The sequence below is a fragment of the Syngnathus typhle genome, linkage group LG4 (assembly GCF_033458585.1).
Source record: "Syngnathus typhle isolate RoL2023-S1 ecotype Sweden linkage group LG4, RoL_Styp_1.0, whole genome shotgun sequence".
In the NCBI taxonomy this organism is placed as follows: Eukaryota; Metazoa; Chordata; class Actinopteri; order Syngnathiformes; family Syngnathidae; genus Syngnathus; species Syngnathus typhle.
This window is the reverse complement of record NC_083741.1, coordinates 15,160,006-15,180,620: the sequence shown is the minus strand read 5'-3', so window position 1 is coordinate 15,180,620 and position 20,615 is coordinate 15,160,006. Positions and strand designations below refer to the sequence as shown.

The 20,615-nt window shown below is 41.4% G+C and overlaps 2 protein-coding genes and 2 long non-coding RNA genes across 6 annotated transcripts in view; 2 read left to right on the top strand and 2 right to left on the bottom strand.

The window, feature by feature from the left end:
* The first annotated feature begins 666 nt into the window (after nucleotides 1-666).
* LOC133153121 (uncharacterized) lies at nucleotides 667-2,452 on the top strand. Its single transcript, XR_009714255.1, has 2 exons — nucleotides 667-720; nucleotides 1,596-2,452. It is a non-coding gene; the product is annotated as an uncharacterized LOC133153121 (long non-coding RNA).
* A 195-nt stretch (nucleotides 2,453-2,647) lies between these two features.
* On the bottom strand, nucleotides 2,648-14,913 carry fes (FES proto-oncogene, tyrosine kinase). Its single transcript, XM_061277181.1, has 18 exons — nucleotides 14,524-14,913; nucleotides 14,148-14,321; nucleotides 12,705-12,801; nucleotides 11,793-11,976; nucleotides 11,122-11,259; nucleotides 10,876-10,995; nucleotides 10,636-10,758; nucleotides 9,529-9,715; nucleotides 9,139-9,210; nucleotides 8,054-8,242; nucleotides 7,820-7,942; nucleotides 7,667-7,720; nucleotides 6,268-6,386; nucleotides 6,072-6,166; nucleotides 5,701-5,824; nucleotides 5,197-5,354; nucleotides 3,605-3,727; nucleotides 2,648-3,489 (listed from the first exon to the last, which is right to left on the bottom strand). The coding sequence occupies exons 1-18, from the start codon at nucleotides 14,911-14,913 to the stop codon at nucleotides 3,347-3,349; spliced, it is 2,613 nt and encodes an 870-aa protein (XP_061133165.1). The 3' UTR covers nucleotides 2,648-3,346.
* Nucleotides 14,227-15,236, top strand: LOC133153120 (uncharacterized). The gene is made up of 2 exons (XR_009714254.1): nucleotides 14,227-14,367; nucleotides 14,562-15,236. It is a non-coding gene; the product is annotated as an uncharacterized LOC133153120 (long non-coding RNA).
* A 567-nt stretch (nucleotides 15,237-15,803) lies between these two features.
* Nucleotides 15,804-20,615, bottom strand: part of furina (furin (paired basic amino acid cleaving enzyme) a) — a 45,560-nt gene continuing 40,748 nt past the window's right edge. For all 3 annotated transcript variants that reach the window (XM_061277183.1, XM_061277184.1, XM_061277185.1), the window contains exon 16: nucleotides 15,804-19,168. In XM_061277183.1, the coding sequence (XP_061133167.1) occupies nucleotides 18,561-19,168 (608 nt within the window). In that variant the 3' untranslated portion in view covers nucleotides 15,804-18,560. The remainder of the gene's footprint in view (nucleotides 19,169-20,615) is intronic.

The window sequence follows — 20,615 nt, the reverse complement described above, 5'->3', positions numbered from 1 at the left end:
ATTCAGCAATTACGAAAACAAAGCATGTCCGTTCCTTTGCTACTGCATTTGAGTGTCGGGTGTTGTCATGATTTATGACGATAACCATCATCATGGGGGCTCAGTCGCGTCGCTACCAAAGTGTCACATGGAATGTCTCAGTGGAATTTCGACGGTCTCCAAAAATGGGAGAAGCTTTCTTCATGCACCTGAGACATGTGGCCTCAAAGACCTCTCTGGGACTTTAAAGTATTTTTGAAATTAGAGTGGGATAAGTTAATTCTGAAATACAGCATTGTCACAGAACGTTTGCGCTTGTTCTTAAATATTCCCTCTGGAAATGAACGCAAGCGAGTTGGCATTATTTCACAGCTAATCTGACACCGGAAACTAGACAGACGGTTCTGATGTCGAAATGATCTTAAAAGCGTAGTTCATCAAACGACTGCGGCCTATTGATTAGAATGAAGGCACTGAGGCACTTCAGTTATTATAGGCGTCCCGACAAGAGTGACTAAGCAAACTGAAATTTGAAAAGGAACATTGCTGGCAGATGCCAGAGAGATACGAGAACGACAGGCAGATGTCTCTGAGCTCAGCGAGGATGATGTGACGTGAAGATAACCTTAGTATGGATCAGAATAGGAGAGCTTTGTGGTGTCACATGGTCTAGCACTCGCACAAAAACACGCGTACACACACGAATGGACACAGCCTCATGTTTGTCAGGACCAAATCCAGGTGACTCTCTCGCCTCTATTGTTATTCTTTCTCTCGGCTAAACAATTAGGAAAATGCCATTGCGATACATGGATTTTGTCATATCTTATATATGAATGTTTATGTATACATATATATTTAGACGTGTATATGACTATTTAAAAAAAAAAAAATTTGTGGGGGGAAAGAATCTGCACTCCACCTGGGCTGAAAACACTGAACCAAGATTTAGTGGTGGTTTATTGTACATTTTGTATAATCCTGCTAACTAATGGCAGGACATGACAAAATACACCAATCAAAACAGCATAGTGCTGTGCTTTCCCACCCCCTCTCATTTAATGATGAGTAAAATATTTATTGTTTATCTGTAAGGAAGGTGGAAATTATACATACTGATACTTTGCAATTAATGATGCTTAATCTTAAAGGCCAGGTCATGGTATTCATTCACGCCCTGTAATTTAGTCAAGGAGGTTGGAAGGGAGAAGAACAGAATGTTCCCTTAAGGGTAGTTTAAAGCAGCTACCAGCAATAGCAGCCAACAGCACTTCTCAGGTCAAGGGTCAAACCCACGTTCATCAAGTGCATTTGGAAACGCTTACACATGTTTATCACCATCTTTCCACTATGGATGGATGTCACGACGGTTCTTTTGTTTCCTTCGGTTTATTCTCTACTCTACCCTCATAGACAGTATGGATTTGCTCAAATGTCAAATTCCGGTTTGATTAAAATTTGAATACTAAGTCAAAATTTCCCAATACTTCAATGAACATAAATGCAATGTATAATAAAGTGGAGTTAACTTATAAAAATCTGTTTTGCAGCACATTATGATGCTATTTGTTGTTTTGTCATTTTTATCCTGACAAATGGTGACTTACATGCCCAAGCTTACAGTCCAGGTTGAAGAAAATCAACAAATGAGACCACTTGAGTTCAGCGGCCGAGCAGATGCAGCCGGTGTCAATTACAAGAAGGATTGTGGAACCACTTAAGTGTAAGCTGGAAAGTAAAAACAATGTCTGACAGCCATGGTGATGGACGACTGACAAGCGTCACACCCACCTCAACGCATCCAATTATTTTGCAATAAGTATTTACATGAAGAAGTTGTTGCCGCCTAGCCGGTTTGTCATGCTTGAATCGCAGTTCTTCTTCTTCCTCTTTATTTATTTATTTATTCATTTATTTGCTTTAACATTAACAAGCATTCATGTTTGAAATGAACACAAGCAACAGTTTGGCAGAAACTCAAAAAAAAACTAAAAATACTGGTACACGTAGCCTACAATTAGATTTCTGTGATGTTGAGTTTGTCATTTTAATTAGTATTTATGTTGACTGAGGTTTTGTTTGAATAAAAATGAAATGTTATGGTCAAAATTGGGTGACGCTTATTTTCATGCTATTTATTTATTTTTGTCAATACCTTTACAGAGTGACAAGCCGAATGTGATTTTAGTTACGCTGGTGTTTATATAGGTTGAAGTTGATAAGAGAAAGTCTTTTTCATACAGCAACTCGGATGAAAAACGAAATGTTTTCATTCCATTTGGGATTAAATTTGCCGTAACAATTTAAATCTCTTCATTCTCTATGGCACCAAACCAGGTGGACATAGAGCAGAACTTTCATGTTTTTTCAGAAGCAAACAATGTTCCTTCATAACATGCCATGGGTGGAGGTGGTGTCACACAGCAGAGTCCGTGGCATAATTTTCTCAGCAAGGTGGTGAAGGGTGCTGTGCTGTTAGTCTCCAAAAACATGTCAAATGGCATTTTCTCAAGTTTGACTTTACGAGGGAAGGACTCATTGGCACTCAAAAGTATGCAGCCTCTTGAAGTTAGCTGACGCATACCCATAAGTCATTAATTACTTGGCACAGCAAGTGCATATTAAAACATTGTTTTGCGGTGTGAATATGGAATCGCAAACACATGGGGATGTTTCAATGTACTGCTTTTCAGGATTTATTCACTCCAACAGAAAACATCAAGAATTCAAATCTTCTGGTTTGCCCTTGCTGCACCTCGACAATGCATCAGGGTAAAGTCCATTTATTTAAGACACAATTATAAATGATAGGTTTTACCATGTATGTCTAAATATATATGACTCTTTTTTAAATATAATAATTATTGAATAGTCAAGATTGTTTTGATTTTATTTTTAAATAAAAACATCCTTAAAACAACAACCACTCAATACAATTGCCACTTTTATGTTGGGCGGAATTGTCACGTCTGCTAAACGTAACAAAGTAACTTGTAATCTAACTTGGCCATTTTTAAAGACAAGTCCGAAGTTACTTTTATAAAAAAAGTAATCAGTAAAGTAACTAAGTTGCTATTTCAAGTTAACTGTGGCAACACTGTTTGCAATAAATTGTGAAGCAACTGTTCACTGGTTCTGTTTTAGTATTTTCTTTTTTGAGGAAACTACTCATTTCTGCCTGATATCAAGAAAAAAACTCATCAGCTCATCAATGGTTCTACATTGCACGTGTATAAAAATCTTAATGTCATTTAAAAAAAAAAAACGATTTAATTTTGTTTGAGTATTATTTCAAGGTATGGTTTTGGGGCTGCTGCCATTTGTTTGTTTTTACTGAGACACACAACAGGCAAAGACTCAATTTGTTTTATGCCTTATTCTTCCAGATGTCAATTAGATCTGCCCTTAGTTTTTGAAAAGATGGTCTATTTTGGGGCTCATGCTGCCAGCAGCAATTCATAAGATTGGACACTTCCAGCGGGCAATCATGTGGAGCCGGCATACGGTAGCCTGAAATACATTTGACACAAAATTGGAACAATGTCGTGCAGAACCTTTTCCGTTTTTTTTTTTTTAAAGGCAGTGAAGGTCATTTTCAGGGATTGACTACTGTGTCTTTCTTTACCTTTCTCCACTTCAACTCTGACCTGTTGGTTGCTCATGCTGGTGTAAGGGATCGTTCCCATGGAGAAGACCTCCCACAGCAGCACACCAAAGCTCCACACGTCACTCTCTGTGGTATAACGACCTGCAAATAAGCAGTAGGGGGCAGTGTTGGTAAAGGTAAGTTTCTCAGTCAAACAATAGCAGAGTCTGCTATGGCTGATTAGGATATTAATCTGAATTATAATTTAAAAGTGGTCTGCTATGGCTGATTAGGATATTAATCTGAATTATAATTTAAATGCGGAAAAAGTAGGGAATCAAAACAGACCCGACCTTCCATTTTAACATTTGATTGTTGCAATAATGACTTGTCTGTTAAGTATTTTCCAAGATTGCCACGTGTATTGTCACATGACTGTTTGCGGTTAGCGGTCACACTATACGTATGATTCACCTGTCAACCATAAATCATCAAGGTAGGTCACGGCTGGGTCACTGGAGATGCAAAGGAAATATACTCCGAAATACACAATGTAAACAGGTAAAGGCTCATTGGCACTCATCCGTTTAATAATCATGATAATCACGCATCTTTGGCATCTCATCTTCCAACCGACCATTCGACAGAAAAAGTTTGGCTCGCGTTCTGGATGGGTAGGGCTGCTATTATAGAGCTGTCAAAAGTAATCAACAACTAATTAACAACGAATCGATTATCAAATCAACCGAGTAATTGGTTTTCAACCTAAAATTCTCCAAATTCTCTAGTGCCAGCTCCTCAGTTTGTCATTCAAGAAGACAGACTGATTGAGAAAGAGAGAAAAGGCAATAGTGAGCTGTGATGAATAACAAAATCGACTTTGACTCAACTATGATCATATTGTAGTCCACTACAAACAAACTTTTAACTAGCATGAAGTCATCCGATACTCAGAGAATCACAACCAAAATCACTTATCCAGCAGGAGAGACCTGGCCCCAAAGAAAGACAAGTTCCTAGGTCATTTGCAAATACCAGCCCCCATAGGGTCTTCTTTCAGCTGTGAAGTATTACCAAGATAAGTGCAGGAAACAAGTCCTCCCTATGGAGCATTCATTTTAGCATTCACTGAAAAATACTAGGAAAGGCTCATTTATGCTCAGATACACACACAGGTCCATTGTGTATTTTTGTCTAGGGGAAGATTGGAAAAGTGGCTGTGTAAGCTAGCGTTGACGACATGCCTTGAGGTGATGAAGTGCCTCCAGATCCCTACCGCTGGCCCCATTAGTATAGGTTGCCTCCGATTTGAGATAAGATCATATCGATACCTCAAGTCTTGTACGGCAAACTGTTTTGTTTTTTCCACGCTAATTTAATGTACTCCCCCCTGTGTTTAGGACGAGTTCAAAAACTGTCTTACTAGTTCCACTAGTTGTAGGTGTCCAGAAATGTCATACAGCAGTGCAGTGGAAGGAGGCGTAGTGGAAAAAGAAATACTCGTAAGATGGTGGATTATCTTACTAATGAGGACAAATAGTAGAACGTGGACCTTAGGCTGGTTATGGGGGTTATTGAATAAATGTTCAAACAGCTTGCCATAGAAAATCCATCCTTATTGTGTACAATACCGTAGTTCAGTGCTTCGGGAGCCGTCCATTTGATTGGAATCTGTCTGAGGCCGCCCTCCGCTGAGTAGATGCCGTCGTCCCGCTGCCGCGACATTCCAAAATCACTGATCTTGACGACGTGCTGCTCCGTCACCAGACAGTTTCGGGCTGCCAGATCTCTGGAAAGAAACAAGACAGATGTGAGCAGTTGTTTACACACCAGATGATGGCCAAACACAAAATGAGGGAAGGATTCAGTAGAGCGGACGCAAAGAACATTCCACTCGTGAGCTAGTTCAACATTTGTTTTTTTAAATATATATTTTTTTTAAATCATCATACCATCATCATGTAAGAATTTTTCACATTTGATTTGTGGCGGATTTCAAGCCATGCAACTTCATTTAATTGGACCACAGACAAGACTTCAGAATTACCCAACTGTAGCATCCATCTTAACGCTCCCGAACTCTCTCTACTGTTGTGATGAATAACTCCCATCCATACGTACAATACATGTATTACCTGTGAATGCATTTCCTTTTCTCCAGGTACTCCATGCCGGCTGCAACATTTTCTGTCATTCTGATGAGCATCTTAATGGGTTGACTTGGGCCATCCTGACGCAAGAAGGACAGGAAATCTCCACCTTGTCAATTCGTGCAGAAAAATGATATCAGTTCCGTTGAGAGACATTACAAAGTGGCGAAACAGGAACGGTGAAACAAACTAGCAAAGCAGACTAATATTACTCCTGCAAAATCGTCATGATTTTTATGGTTTTGGCCGTATTGTAATAATGTCAAAATGTAAAGTTTAGTTATATGGTACTTTTCAGACACTTTTTACACAATTTCCAACCAAATCAAGCCCACCAAATAATTCATGCTGCATACCTTTGACAAGCTCCATTATAATGTAAATGGGCTGTTTCTGAGTGCACACGCCGATCAGTTTCACAATGTTGGGATGGTCGTACTGCTTTAGGATCCTGCATAACATGGGAACAGGATGATGCGAGGTTAATGTGTGTGTTGGGGGGGGCGGGGTTGAAGAAGTCTGATGTGCGTGTGAGCATCTAGTTTTGCTAACCTGGCCTCCATCAGGAATTTATTCTTGTGTTCTGGTGCCAGGTTCTCCTTGCAAGTCTTTACTGCCACAGGGGTGCTGTCACTGCGCAGAGTCCCACTGTACACCTCACCAAAGTTACCCTGTTTAGTCCATTAAAAAAAACAACAACGCTATCATCATCCACATAATTACCAAGACCTGCAAATTTGATTGTGCTACGACTATTTTTTTAATTGAGTTTGAAGACAGTTGATTTAATTGCAAGATTGATTATTCGTTAATGTGTTCAACTTGAAATAGCAACTGTCATAACATTATGCAATCGTTTGCAAAGTGGTAAGAATAAACAGGCACGGAGATGAGGTAATATTTTGTAAAGTTTTGTAAAGAGGTTCAGGTTCACTAACATGACACCATTTAAATGGCTTGCATTAAACGAGTGTAACGAGTATGATTTATTTTGTGACACACAAACTTGTGCCACGCCGGTTGCATTTGATGAGGCAATTAATCAGCGCGGTGCTCGTAGATGAGCGGAGCATTCCGCCACCAACTCCACAGCTGCTTTGACTTCTTAGAATGTACGTAGATTTAATTAAGACACACGCTTAACAAAAACATAGATTTATGATCAGTGTTGACAATTAAAGAAGTCAAATCAGAATCTGAATTTATGTGTGTTATAACGTTGAATAGCTGACTTGCTGTGTTCAAAGGGGATATAGTAATATTTTTGTTTTTATTTGATTTGATTATTTGACAAGGACAGCGTACATCAATAAACATTTCAGTAGATGCGCCAGAATTACCCAAAGGGGTATTTTTCATCAGTAGCCCCTTTTATATCCTGCACTGGCTAACATTGTTACATTATTGAAAAATACACATCATTTGGCATCCAAGGCATGAAAGCTATGATTCCACTGCTATTTGTGATTTTCATTATATCGCTTCAAGGTACTTGCAGGTAGTGTACCAAAGTCATCATTTTGATAGAAATCAAGTGTTGCTTACAGCTAATCATGGTGAGATATCTTTAATATTACCATTGTCTTCACGCATCGTTAATAATTAACAAGATATAATTAAAGGTAGTTTGGGCAAAAACTGGCAGCCCTTTGCAAATATGAGTACCCTAGACATACAGTAGCTCTCGATTTCAAAAAAAGTTCTAAACTTGTATCCATAAGTGTGAGTGTAATTGTTTTGTTTAATTTAGTGGCAAGTTCAGGTTGTGTTTCCCATCTCACCAAAAATCATGTGGAATTCAGCTCACTCAAAACGCTGAACAGAATAATTGGTAGAAAATGAAGGCAGTTACATGCATCGAATATATGAGTATTAAAAAAATCTCCCCTAATTCTTCCAATTAAAATCTTCATTTGGAAGTAAACATGGCAATATAGTCAATCTTACCCACCCGTCCGATGAGGTTCCCTAATAAAACACCATCATGTTCCAGGACCCATTTGTCCTGTAAATTGAGAAAAAGTGAGACAGCCGTTTAGCGGGTCCTATTTTGTCCTAATGGACGAGCTAAGTGAGTGATCACATGGAGCAAGTGATGCGGTACCTTGAGCACAGGTTTTCTCAGCTGTATATCACACTTCCGGGTGATATGCTGTCGGGAGGAGAGCATCTGATGGATCAGATGCGGGATGCTGCAGAAGCTCTCCCCGTCCAGGCGGTACTCATTCTTCATCACATCCCAAAGCAGCCACAGAGGTGATAAAGCGGACAAAAGATACTTGGGAGTGCAATTGCCAAAGATGTTGCGAGGGCGTCAGCTTAAGGCAGCTAGACTTACGTTTATGTTCTGAATGAGGAAATGCTTCCAGGAGCCCTCCCAGTGGACAGAGAGGACATAACCCTGCCTTTCTTGACTCTTCCTCACCAAGAACTCTCCATTACATTGCAGTAGTTGCTGAACCTCCAGCCTGGGAATAGCTCCGTGGTACCAGTCCTGCTGCTCCAGAGGACGATCCACCTCCTGGAGCTGGAGCACAGAGGAGGAAGAAAGCAAAGGGGACACAGCTGGTGGGATTCTGAGGAACACCAATGAAGATCCTTGGCAAGGGTTGCGTTTTGGGTTGTGTGGTGTTACCTCTACCAAGTGACAAAAACATTTTTTTTTGCTGTGTGAAACATGCTCATAAGGCTCTGACCATATGCACTTACATATAATTCCTTGGCCCATTTCTACCACTACAAGGCGATTATGGAAAAAAATGGTTTGCTCTCGCTGCCTCAGTGTCATCATCTCTGCTTCAAATGCAGTACAGCTAGGTCAATATTATCATAAAGTCCTCATCAGGATCACTCAGTCAACATGAAATAGAATAATCAAACTGAGAGGTCATATTAAATGGAGACAAATATTTACTATCTATAAATATTTATGATCTGGTAAATGTGCTTACTTGGCACTTTTTGTTAATTGGATGGACAACTACTTAGATCCCCTTACATTGCGGATTCAGAGTTTGTAGTCCTGCTATTTTGCGGACGTTTTCGTCCAATTGTGTTATTGTGGGTACAATTCCTCTGTCAAACTCTAGGTGGTGGCACTCTATTTTATTTAATACATATTCCAAAAGAAAAATGAAAATGGGAAGTAGCTGAAGATCAGTTTAATCTTTTCAGGAAGAGATTATTGAATGTCAAAGATGCTTTTTATACCTAAGGTTCATTTTCATCTTTGGGAAAGATTGTTTTTTGGGAGGTGATAGATATTTTTGTTGATTTGGAAAGAACAAGGTCATTTTACTGTACACATGATTTCAGTACCTTTTACCACTCTTTGTTCAATACTTTTGCCTTAACCATTGCCCCAGCTTGCTCTCAATAAAGTCAATGTTTTGAAATGTTTATGTCGTTATGTGTTTAACCTACGTCATTTTTAGCTCGAAACAAACTCTTTATGATCTCATTTCCGAAAAGCTTGAATGTTGACTGGTTGTGGTCCTGAAAAACAAACAAAGAGCAAAGCATGCAGGTTAGTGAAATCCCAATTTATGAATTATTTATTTTTTTCAAAAGTCCCAGGTGGCCCCTTTGCGAAATGAATTGCCCTGCACTAAAGAGTGACAGACATCCAAAGTGAAATAACCAAACATCATTATACTCACTTGAGCGTGACTACATCCTTCAAGTGCATTTATTGCCATCAAAGAGATCAAACTAATAAGGCACATCAACATCTGGAAGTGGCTCAATCAAATCTATTTGAATGATAAATCCTGACATTTATTGTCTAAGCGAGAAATTTGCTGAAGAACATACATTGGATGAAGGAGGAAGCATGTTGTTGTCCAGCTCCAGAGCAGGGGGCGGCTCTTGGGAACCCAGCTCCTCCAACGCGGTCTTCAGAATCAACCTCTGAACCTCAAGTTTGGCCCTCCTGCCTTGAGACAGAGCTACCTGCTGCCGACACTCCTCCAGAGATCGTCTCTTGCTCATCTGGTACACCCTGTATGTGATTTTTTTTTTTTTTTTAATGCAGCACATCCATTGAATTGAAGCAATACCATTTTTTGTTTTTTAAAATTATATTTTGGAGCAAGCTAATGATGTAATGACTGCATCATTCTATAAAGTAATGCACATTATTTTTTCTGACTAAACTGGACTAACTGGAAAACTGCAGTGAAAATAGAAGTAATGTGAGGGCGTGCGGCAACGATGCCAAGCAACCAGTCAACTGGAATGTGGAATGAGGGAATACATTCTCTTGCACAACACGTGTATCTTTTTTTTGTTTTTTTACATGAAGACAAAGCCAGGACCATTTGCGGGAATTGGTTTTCGTAAACGCCACACTTATGCGTTCCTCCTCCACAAAATTTCGTTACACGAAGCACCTTAAGTGTCCACCTCCTACAAACATAAACTTTCTCAGAGGAAATTCATCGTCAATTGGAAATGAATGAACCACACAATAGCGTAAGACTCTGCAGATGTCAATATATTCTATTGACAAGTGGGATCAATAAAAGCTGCTTACGCTCTAACTGCAGCCTCGCCAGCTCAACATTCCCCCACAATAAATTTCATATGGAACTCAAGGATCTTGACTTATTATATGAGAGTCAGGCAGAATAGAGCAAGTTCATGATAAGGCTGGCTTTGTTCAAAGTAGGTTGAAGAGCACAGGTGTCAAACTCAAGGCCCAGAACTCCGTTGCGGCCCACCACATGCTTCTATGTGGCTGACAAACACAGTGCCTGTTTCTTTTTTTTTTTCCATAAACACAGGTCTGTTCTGGGAGCCAGTGTAAGGCACTACTGTACTTCATTATGTTCCAGAAATCACTGAGCTCATTGGCACAATGCGCATGTATTTGTCTTTACGGCTAGCAAAAGATGCAAGAATTCACTGCAGTCCTCTCACCTCTGGCCCTTCTTGACCACTCCTCTCTCCTCCTCCAACTCCAGCTCTAGCTGTTCGACTGAAACCTGCTGGGAGCTCAGCGAGCAGCTCAGGTCCAGCAGCTCCTCCTCCACTGCGTTCTTCCTGTGGAGAGAAAAAATATGTACATTCACAGCGAAATCCATTTTGATGGGATTGTCAGACATTGCCATTTACACTTTAAATAGTGAGGTTCCATCTTGTGCATATGTGAGTATTTACTTGTGCTGGATGGTCTCCAGTGTCAAGTCATTCAACTGGACTTGGAGAGGATCCAAGTTCTCTGCGGTCTCTAAAAGACTGCAGTCGAATTCCGCACATGAAAGAACCTCCTCATCTGACCTGTAAAATAACAAACAGGTTCACATGATTATCGTTGTTGTCGGCCTTGTTTATGCGCCCGCTCGACCGACCTCTGAATGACAGGTGGTTGGGAGCGCAATTGAAAAAAGAATCCCCAGGCAGTACCTGTTCTTTTGGATGAAGCTCTCGTACTCCGTGAGAGGATCGATAGATGTAATAGCGGTGGACATCTCCCGGTGGATGTGCACCACTTCTCCATGAAGCATGGAGGAAATGTCAAAATATTCCTGCAGGATCTCCTTTCTGCCAAAAAACATGGATTTTGATGCATGCCACAACCTCCCAACACTTCACACATAAACTCAAAAACATCTCACACACATAAAATACCTTGCACATACACTAAACTCTCACACACGTTAGAAATCCTCTCATACTCACAAAATGCCTCGCAAAAATCTCATCATACAAACCTCTCACAAACTAAACCAACCTCACACTTATCTCCCTCCGCATAAATGCATCCAAAAACCCTTACCACACATCCGAAAATATTTCTTTTGAACAAAAACCTTCTTACAAAAAATAAAAAACTCTCACACAGAAGAACAAAGATTTGTACAAGTGAGATAATTCTGCAACTCAGAAATAGCATGAAAAGAAATGGAAAACTGAAAATGGCAGCCTTCTCAAATCTTGAATAGTGATTGGCTGTGCCATGCGATCAGTCCCTTCCGACCGCCTGTTGTGGTTTATGAAAGTGAAAGTATAGTCAGTTCCTCTCCAGACTGTAAATTTGTTGCAAGCAAGGCAGGAGAGAATAAGAACTATCTTACATGCTGAGCACCATCTCCTCCTGCAAAGCTTGCAATGCGTTCAGCAGGGCCGGCTGGATGTGAATGTGGTGCTGCTGCTGGTAGACTTGAGCAGAACGCACTGACAGCACATACTCATTGTGTACTTGGTGGAGTTTCATCGTGGCCTTGACGTAGCGCTCCTTTGCTTTTTCACGCTCTTTATCTGAAAGCATACAAATATGGTGGTGCCTTGGGATTCATTGATTTGTTGCTATTTGTTATTCTGTCGTTTCTCATTCTGTATTAACGTGAGATCCCACATTGAGGACTTGATGAGGAAAGGGAGCAAGATTGTTTGATAAATATGCGGTGTTCCCATTTTTGTGTCTTGTCTTGCATTTGTCAAAATAATCCCCCTAGTTACCGTTTAATGCGTGGCGCCATGTTGGAAACGGATGACAATCGTTTCATTGAGTGATACGCCAGATCGCTTGCCTATGGACGGAAATTTGTTTTTTTAAAATCACTCGAGATGTCCCCGGAACCACCTGGTCAGTCGATAACGCCTGATTCGAATAAAACCTGAGATATTCTCGCAATTTTGCAGCGTCAATATTGATGGAAGATCTGTCAATCTGTCACTGATGACTCACTCTCTGTCTGTCGTTCCGTTCAACGTCCAAGGAATAAATAAATAAAGCTGAGTCCACATTGAACGGATGTCCAAGGAATAAATCAATCAATCAATAAATCAGGAGCCATATTGAACGGATGTCCTAAGAGTGAATAATAGATTATTACATAAGAGCCCACGTTGATTCCAGCGATTCTATATTTATCTTGAAGCCTCTCTTTTTTTATTTTTTTATTTTCTACCATTCAGTGTTTGTATGTCAACATGTGAGACATTGTGAATGTTAGGAGAAGTAAAGGCAAAGTAGAAGTGTTGACCTTTAATGGCATCCTGGAACTTCCTCTTTGCCTGAGCAGCGTCTCTTGCTGACTGCCTGTAGCTGCTCTTCAGCCTCTCCAGCTCTGTTTGGGTCACCTGCAGCACCAAACAATATCTTTTAAACACAGCAAGAAAACAGCATTAAGCACAATTTAATGACCGCTGTATGTATGAGAATAATTTTCTTGTATGTATCGTAGTATTGTGAGTACCGTAATTTTAGGACTATAAGTCGCACCGGCGTATAAGTCGCACCAGCCATAAAATGCCCAAAAAAGTGAAAAAAACATATATATGTATATAAGTCGCTCCTGAGTATAAGTCGCCCCCCCACCCAAACTATGAAAAAAAAACGCGACTTATAGTCCGAAAATTACGGTAATTCATATTTCTCTTCAGGTATGTCTGTTTCATGTTTTTATTAGTTTATTGTGTTTGTTTGTCCCTACTTGCCAAAGGTCAAGGGTGGTGTTTCTATTTTTTTAGAGGGTGAGCCAGACAAAAATGATTGAAGTGCCAAAATTGTAAAAATAATAGTGTTCATCTATTTACATCGCTCTCCAGTCGCCAGCTATGCAAAATTGGATTTCGATTGGGACGTTTCTTACCAAATTTTTAAGACGGGTTTTCTGTCTGTGCGCTTCAGTGCATTGCCGTTAGGTTGGTGTAAAAAAGAGAACAGAAAGTGTGAGTGGGGGAATAAAAAGTGTAAAAATGTACTTAAAGCCAGATTGGCACTGTACGAAAGTAGATTTTCTACACTTAACCTTTGCTCAAGCCAAAGTATTACTTTACTGCTATCTAGTGGGGTATTGTTTTACGCTAGCGAACCCAGTTGACGAGCCTCATTTGAAGGTATTTGTCGTGTTGAATAATTTAACTACTTAATACAGTCATATATGTAACATAGGAAAATGATCGTACATGCTAGATGCATGGTGTTCATGCTTTGTGATCATCTTTGTTTTAAATGCTTCGCCGCCAACTTGTGCCCTGTGGATGCAATTACAAACCTTTTTTTTAAAGAAAGACGGATAGATGGTATTGACAGATTTTCAATGTTTGTATCAGGACTTGGTCCCTATTCTAGCAGTGGTTTACTGGATTGTTGCACCACCTTATTCAAATAAAAGGTGATTGAAAAATAAAAACGTGCACTTGAACAGAGCGAGCGTGACTGTGACATAACACAGGAAGTGGACAATATTACACGGCGGTGGCTGTTTGGAATGAAATGTGAGCGATATGAGGAAATGCCCAGACCATCTGATAACAACTGGTATGTCTACTCATTTGCGATCACTTTGAATGTTTTGCGCAGGCAAAACTATAGGCAACTAACTCCCAACGTCTACTAATGTCACCTGGATGGATATGCGTGTTTTAAAAATACTTAAAATAGATTCTGAGTGTGATACATGTGTTTGACTTGAGTCATCCACCTTGCTGAGCTCCTGCCTCAGGACGCTCCAATGCTCGGCGTAGGTTTTGCGGATCTGCTGTTTGTCTCGAATGAGCACCGTCAGTTTGCTGATGGGTCCGTTCAGAAGCTCTTCAGAACACCTCCTCATCATCTGGCTCAGAAGGTCTGTCTGAGACACAAGATTCCCCCAGGACTACAGGGCAGGGAATCAAGAGGATTACAAGGTTGATAGACTTGAGGTACTTTTCAAACAGATTAAAAATTGTAGTATTGTTTCCGGCATTATATTTTGCAGCATCACGGTGATTTATTTATTTTTAACTATGCTATAAGAATGTTTTTATATGCGATAGAGTGCTCGTTCTTAATAAAAAGAGACATTTGTGTGGTCTGACCTTGTTAATCTGGCTGACGTGATCAATTCCCGCCGTAGGCTGAGGCCGCTCCTGCTTGTCCACTATGACGGCCATGTGGTGCAGTTGAACCGCAAACTCCCTGTTACTCTTGGCCCTCTGGCACATCCACTTCTTCATGGCCTCCATCATGAGAAGCTCAGAGTCCAGCAGCCTCAGCACAGCTACGTGAGCCCGGGGGCAGCGCAGGTCCTCCCCGAAGTCCATCTCGGGAGTTTCAAGAGGAAAGTTTGAACCAGGATTGTATTCCGACACGAGCGTTGTGTTCTCCCCGCAAGTGAGACAGAAACAAAGTGCTGCACAGGTCAAAGATAAATGACTTCCCTGCCGCATTTTCATGTGAAGCAGCACTTCCTCATTTCCAAGTCTCATTTTACTTTTGATTCAGAGGCACTCAATACTTTCAGCTTCATCAAAAAACTTTGTTTAGCTTAATGGTAAAGAATAGAAATATAGGCGGGCTACCGAATGGTATTTTAACGTGGAAAATCTGAACAAACGGTGGCGCAACACATGTCGACAGATAATCTAACAGGAATCAACGGGCATGTATCCTCTGCAAAGAACTACATCATAAGACGCAGCAGCGTATCCATTTACTAAAGCAAAAACTGTGGCAAAAAGGGTTTGGTTATTTAAATTATATTTAACTGTCAATTTCTTTTTTTAATTGTCAATAAACAAGACAAAAATTATTCTTTCCAAGAGACTGTAACGAATTAATGACATTTCTATTCATTTCATTGGGGAAAGACGTTTTGAGATGCTTGTATCACAAAGGACCACTAATTACTCGTAAAATATTTGAGCATCCTTAATCAGACCAAAGAAAGTTGGCTGATATGGCCGGGAGCGCGTTTACAAATGAGTTCAACATGACTTTTTATAGTTTTATTAACAGCTTGAGATGCTCAAGTCTTTTATTGAGAGGTATTGTTGCATAAAAACAATGGTTTGCTTTATTGCCCGGTGCAGAGCCACTCTCACTTCATTATTTGGATTTATGACACAGTCGGTGGAAAGTCATTGTCTTAATTACAGCAGCAATACATCAAATAGTCTCACTGAAGCGAATGAGGTGAATAATGCAGCATGTCGTGTTGGAGGGGGACAAAGATTTGCCATTTAGATCATTGTGTACAAAATATAAGCAGAGCCAATATTTTTTTTTGCTAACAAATGACTTTTTAATGAAAGCCCCTTGATAGAGCGGCACTTACTAGACACTGACAACATGCAGCTGTGAAATGAAGTCAAATGCCTTCAAATTTGCATAGATCTTTATTTTAGTAGAATCTATAATTGACATCAATTAAATAAAAAGAAGAAAACAAGAGCAAACAATCTTTAAATTACAAGAAAATTACACTGCACCATTCGTATAGTACAAAAATAGGCCTTATTTAGAGTTTTGTCCCAGTTAAGCTAAGTCATTCGTGTACAGTATTCACAGGGCACACATGTGCACAGGTACTGTGCAGCCAAGGGGCCGGGGACCTCGTTAGGAGGCCGACGGGGGTCAAGAGAGGCTGCCCCCGAAACTCATTTAATGTATACTGACCAAGCATATGCGCGCACACACATGTGCGCAGGGCTGATTTCAGCCCTTAAGTTTAAGATGGGATACATTCTAGCGCTATCCTTCACAGCAGCTCAACAATACACGGTGTCGTAACAGAGATGATGCATGGTGAGCAAGCAAACACACACACAACCACACACACTAAATTGGTGGGGGGATCGACAAGTGACAAAATATCTTAAGACGACAGACAAAATGATTGTCTTTGGTTCTGCCAACATATTGCTCCTTTTAATTTGAATGGGACACGCCGGGACGTTCTTGTTTTCAATGTTTAGAGAGGACAACATAGCACATTAGGCCAAATACTCCAAGTCACTCGCATGGCTGCAAGCGTTTGAAAGGGCGTCACTTGAGAAAGTTCGAAACCTGAGCACTCTAAAGCACCCACTTGAGCAGGCAGGCAATGACTCAAAACAAAGTCAACGTTGCACATTTTGCCTTTTGCACACACGCCAGCATTACTTCTAATAACAAAATCATTCCACATTGTGATTTCCAAACGACCTAAAGCACGTTCTGAGAAGTGATTTTGCTGCCACATTATGGGGTGCTACGTTTTAAACGCTTCCCATGATGCCACAAATGGCATTTTTGAATTAGTATCTTACTTAAAGCCTAAATGTCAGCAGGCACTAATGTAGATCCATGACCAGTCCTGTGCAGCCACATGAAGGGATTAACACCTCGGTAATCGCATCTGCGTCTGCACATTACCCCAACAGAGGGCTTCTCGACACAAGTGGTTAGGTTTTCAATGGATTTATTTTCTTTGCTTGCCTCTTGCTCTCTAAACAGGGAAATTGATTGTCGGCATCAGGACAAAAAGTCTTAACCTCAAGAGGAACCAGAGGGAGGATGGGAGTACAAAGATCGCAAACAACATCTATCTGGCAAAATCCATTTAACACGCGAGTAAATGCGGGCCAACGGGACCAAAAAGTCAATCCTTTGACCCGTCCCATTTCCCAAACCGGGATTTAAAGGCCTGCCTATGAATGCTGACGATATAGGTGATAAAACTGGCACAGCATCCTAAAAATCAAATGAAACGTCAATCCTACTTTATATTTCCAGAATATTTCCATCTTTGTAAGCGTTGGTGTGTGAAACCATACTGAGTGATGAGAGGTAGATATAAAGGGTGAGCAGCTGCGTTTTTGTTTGCACGTCATCATCATCATGACAACCTCTCTCGGCAGCGCTTGAATGCCGGATCAATTAGTTGGGAGCTATTGAAGAGAGATAAATGGATTTAGATTTGCTCCGTATTCAATCGTGAGATGTGTCCTTGAAATACAGCATTGGAGCAACAAAGACTAAAAACAACCTTCCCCAAGGGTATGACTTAAATTAAAAAAAAAAAAAAAAAATCCCTTTCTGCAGCGTCAGTCAGAATACAACAACATAGTTGGAGGGGCTCACAGAAGAGATCCACTTAAATTTAGACCTGATGCAGGGATGTTGATGATGTGCAGTTTCAACTCAGCTTGAGAGAGCAGGAATGTAAAACGGAGGAGAAAAATGCTCCCGCTGAAGGAAGACTTATATTTCTCTTTTACAATAAACGACACAAGCAACTACATTAGTGTCATTGTTAATTTGAGGCGTGGGCAATTTGTCTTTGTAGTGTTAATATGCCCGGACCGAGTGAACGTAGTGATGTGTTGGTAATGAGTCCAATCCTTCTGCAGATGAATCAAAAGTAATAGCTGCTGCAGGGTTGCTCCAGTACATTTTTTACTTTGACGCTTTTACGCGTGATAGCTGCAAGGTTGGAAACAGGCTCGTCTACTTTCTCCAACTTAAATCTGACAGCTGCATGGCTCACATTGCACATGAAAATCATTGATAGGTAAAAAAAAAAAAAAAAAAAAAGCGTGGCATTTGCGATGTTGATACTTGCGAGAATCAAATGGGACCAAATAAATTTGCTCACTTACACAATACTATGAAAAATATTAGAGTAACTGGTTTAAGATTCACGTGCCGGGCATGGACACTAGCACGCTCGGTCGGGTTCCTCACGTCAAAACAATCTCATCCGGCTACTGCACAGAGACTGATAGAAAAGGAAAGGAGGAAGAATAGAAAGGCGGTAATTGTCTTTTAGTGGAACAATAAGAGCTGGAGAAGAAGGTGGGAAAGAAACACATTGCCAGTGATCCAAAGGAAGAGGTGGAGAAAGACACAAGGTCAAATAGAAGTGTGAACACACCCGCTATCCTGAGCTCCAAGTGGGCAGCGACTTGCTGTCAGGTCTCTTACAGAGAAGCGGAGGATGTTGGGAACCCACTGAAATGGAGGGCCAAATCAGGACGAGAGATAAAACCAGAGAAGAGCATGAAAGCAAAGACACACCAGCCCTGAATTTTCCAATAATTGGTGGTGAGGATTAAAAAAAAAAAAAAAAAAAGCAGGTCAGAAATGGAATGTATTAAAGAGCACTTTGTGTTTTGATAAAGGCAGTCCTCTCGTTTTGGACGTCAAATTCTTCGTTTTCCGAGTCCGTGTTGGCGCCGTCGTCCCCCCACACTGTCGGGATGCCGCGGTACGACACCACCCTGTTCCCACCCAAGCTGAAGGTGCCCGCCAGGCCGCTGCCGGCTTCTAGAGACGGAAGCTTGATGACGGCGCCCGAGCGCAGCTGCAGCATGAGGAAGATACCGGCAAAGACGGCCATGATGGCCATGCAGCTGAGAATGGCTACAGTCATGGGCAATTGGGAGTTGCGCTGGGGCTGCAACCCAGCGTTCCCTTGGCCCACCATGAAGCCTCCGGGCGACTCGCGCATGAACTGGGTGTTGTGATCGCAGCTGCCGGTGACGGGATTCAGCGATCTGTGAGGAGGACAGGACAGGCAGGCCTCACCGCTGAGCTTGCTACATGTCAGGCAGGGCGGCAGGCACGGCATGCAGGCCGGCAAGTAGGGCGGGGAAATGGAGTTCCCCACGGTGTAGTTGAGGGGAAGCGAACCCACAGCGTAGCCTGGTGGACATTCTTTCACACAACTTTGCTTATGGAGGTAGAAGCCGGGATTACACTCTACAACACAGAAAAGCACAGGGGGAAAAAATATAAAACACCAAGCTCCTGAGAGACAAAAGAATTGGGTCAAAATGACACAGAAATATATTTCGGTTATTTGCATTGACAGACAAAACAAAAAAACAACAGCTGATACCACTGCGATTCTTAGAGGCGCTCGTGTGACCCTGTAACTTTCATTTCCGTAATCAAACAACACCAACCACGATAGTGCCAAGTTGGAAAGCCTTATATTTTTGGCATTGTGCACAAGGCTGAACCAATACCCTCAACTGTTGAGGTGAGTTGAGGAGCTTCGTTTAGACAAAAGTAGCACTTTTCCACCATTCCTACTCGTATCCTCTTGCATTAATAATAATAATAATAATAAATTATATTTATAACGCACTTTACATTTGGGGAAATCTCAAAGTGCTACATGGCAGATAAAAAACAAGAAAACAAAACAAGGACAAGTTTAGAACAACTGGACGACAACCAAGATATGAGAAAGAAAATTACGGAAATGCTAAGGTAAAGAGGTGAGTTTTAAGTCCAGTTTTGAAAGTGTCAGTGGATTGGGGTGCTCTTAGGTGGTCGGGGAGGGAGTTCCACAGTGTAGGGGCTGTATAGCAGAAGGCTCGGTCGCCCATGGTGCGCAGCTTGGTTTTAGGAACGTGGAGAAGGTGAGAATTGGATGAGCGGAGGCTTCGGGTGGCAGGTTTTGGGGCAAGGAGTTCTTTGAGGTATGGGGGAGCATGTCCAAGGATACAATGGTGAGTGAGGAGGGCGATCTTATAATCAATTCGGAATTTGATGGGGAGCCAGTGCAGAGAACGGAGGATGGGTGTGATGTGATTGCTTTTCCGCACCCCCATCAGGATCCTAGCAGCGCTGTTTTGAATGTACTGAAGCCTCTGGAGGCTCTTGCTAGGGATCCCGATGAGGAGTGCGTTACAATAGTCTATCCTTGAGGAGACAAAGGCGTGGACAAGTTTCTCAGCATCCGTCAGGGTAAGTGTGGGGCGGAGTTTGGAGATATTTCTGAGGTGGAAGAAGGAGGTTTTGCAGATGTGTTTTATGTGTGACTCAAGGTTGAGTTGAGGGTCCAGTTTCACACCCAGGTTGGTGACAGTGGCTGAGAGGGGAATAGTGAGACCGGCGAATAAGATGCTTGTTATTGGGCAGGTGTGGATCTGATGGGGAGTGCCAATTAACATGGCTTGGGTTTTGTCACTGTTAACTTGCAGGAAGCTGAGATTCATCCACGCCTTTATCTCCTCCAGACACAGGGAGAGGATGGATGAGGGAGATGGAGAAGGCTGGGTTATGGAGGGCGGGGGGTCAAGTTTGAGGTATAGCTGGGTGTCGTCCGCATAACAATGAAATGAGATGCCGAACTTCCTGATTATATTGCCGAGGGGTAGTATGTAGAGAGTGAAGAGGGTAGGACCGAGTACAGATC

What these genes read in the sequence shown, in the direction of transcription:
- fes (XM_061277181.1), bottom strand. Translation starts at nt 14,913, where the DNA reads ATGAGACTTGGAAATGAGGAAGTGCTGCTTCACATGAAAATGCGGCAG. An exon ending in AAATTCCTGATGGAGGCCAG is followed by an intron (nt 6,167 to 6,267) that starts GTTAGCAAAACT and finishes CATGTTATGCAG; the next exon opens with GATCCTAAAGCAGTACGACC. An exon ending in CAGAGTTGAAGTGGAGAAAG is followed by an intron (nt 3,490 to 3,604) that starts GTAAAGAAAGAC and finishes AATGTATTTCAG; the next exon opens with GCTACCGTATGCCGGCTCCA.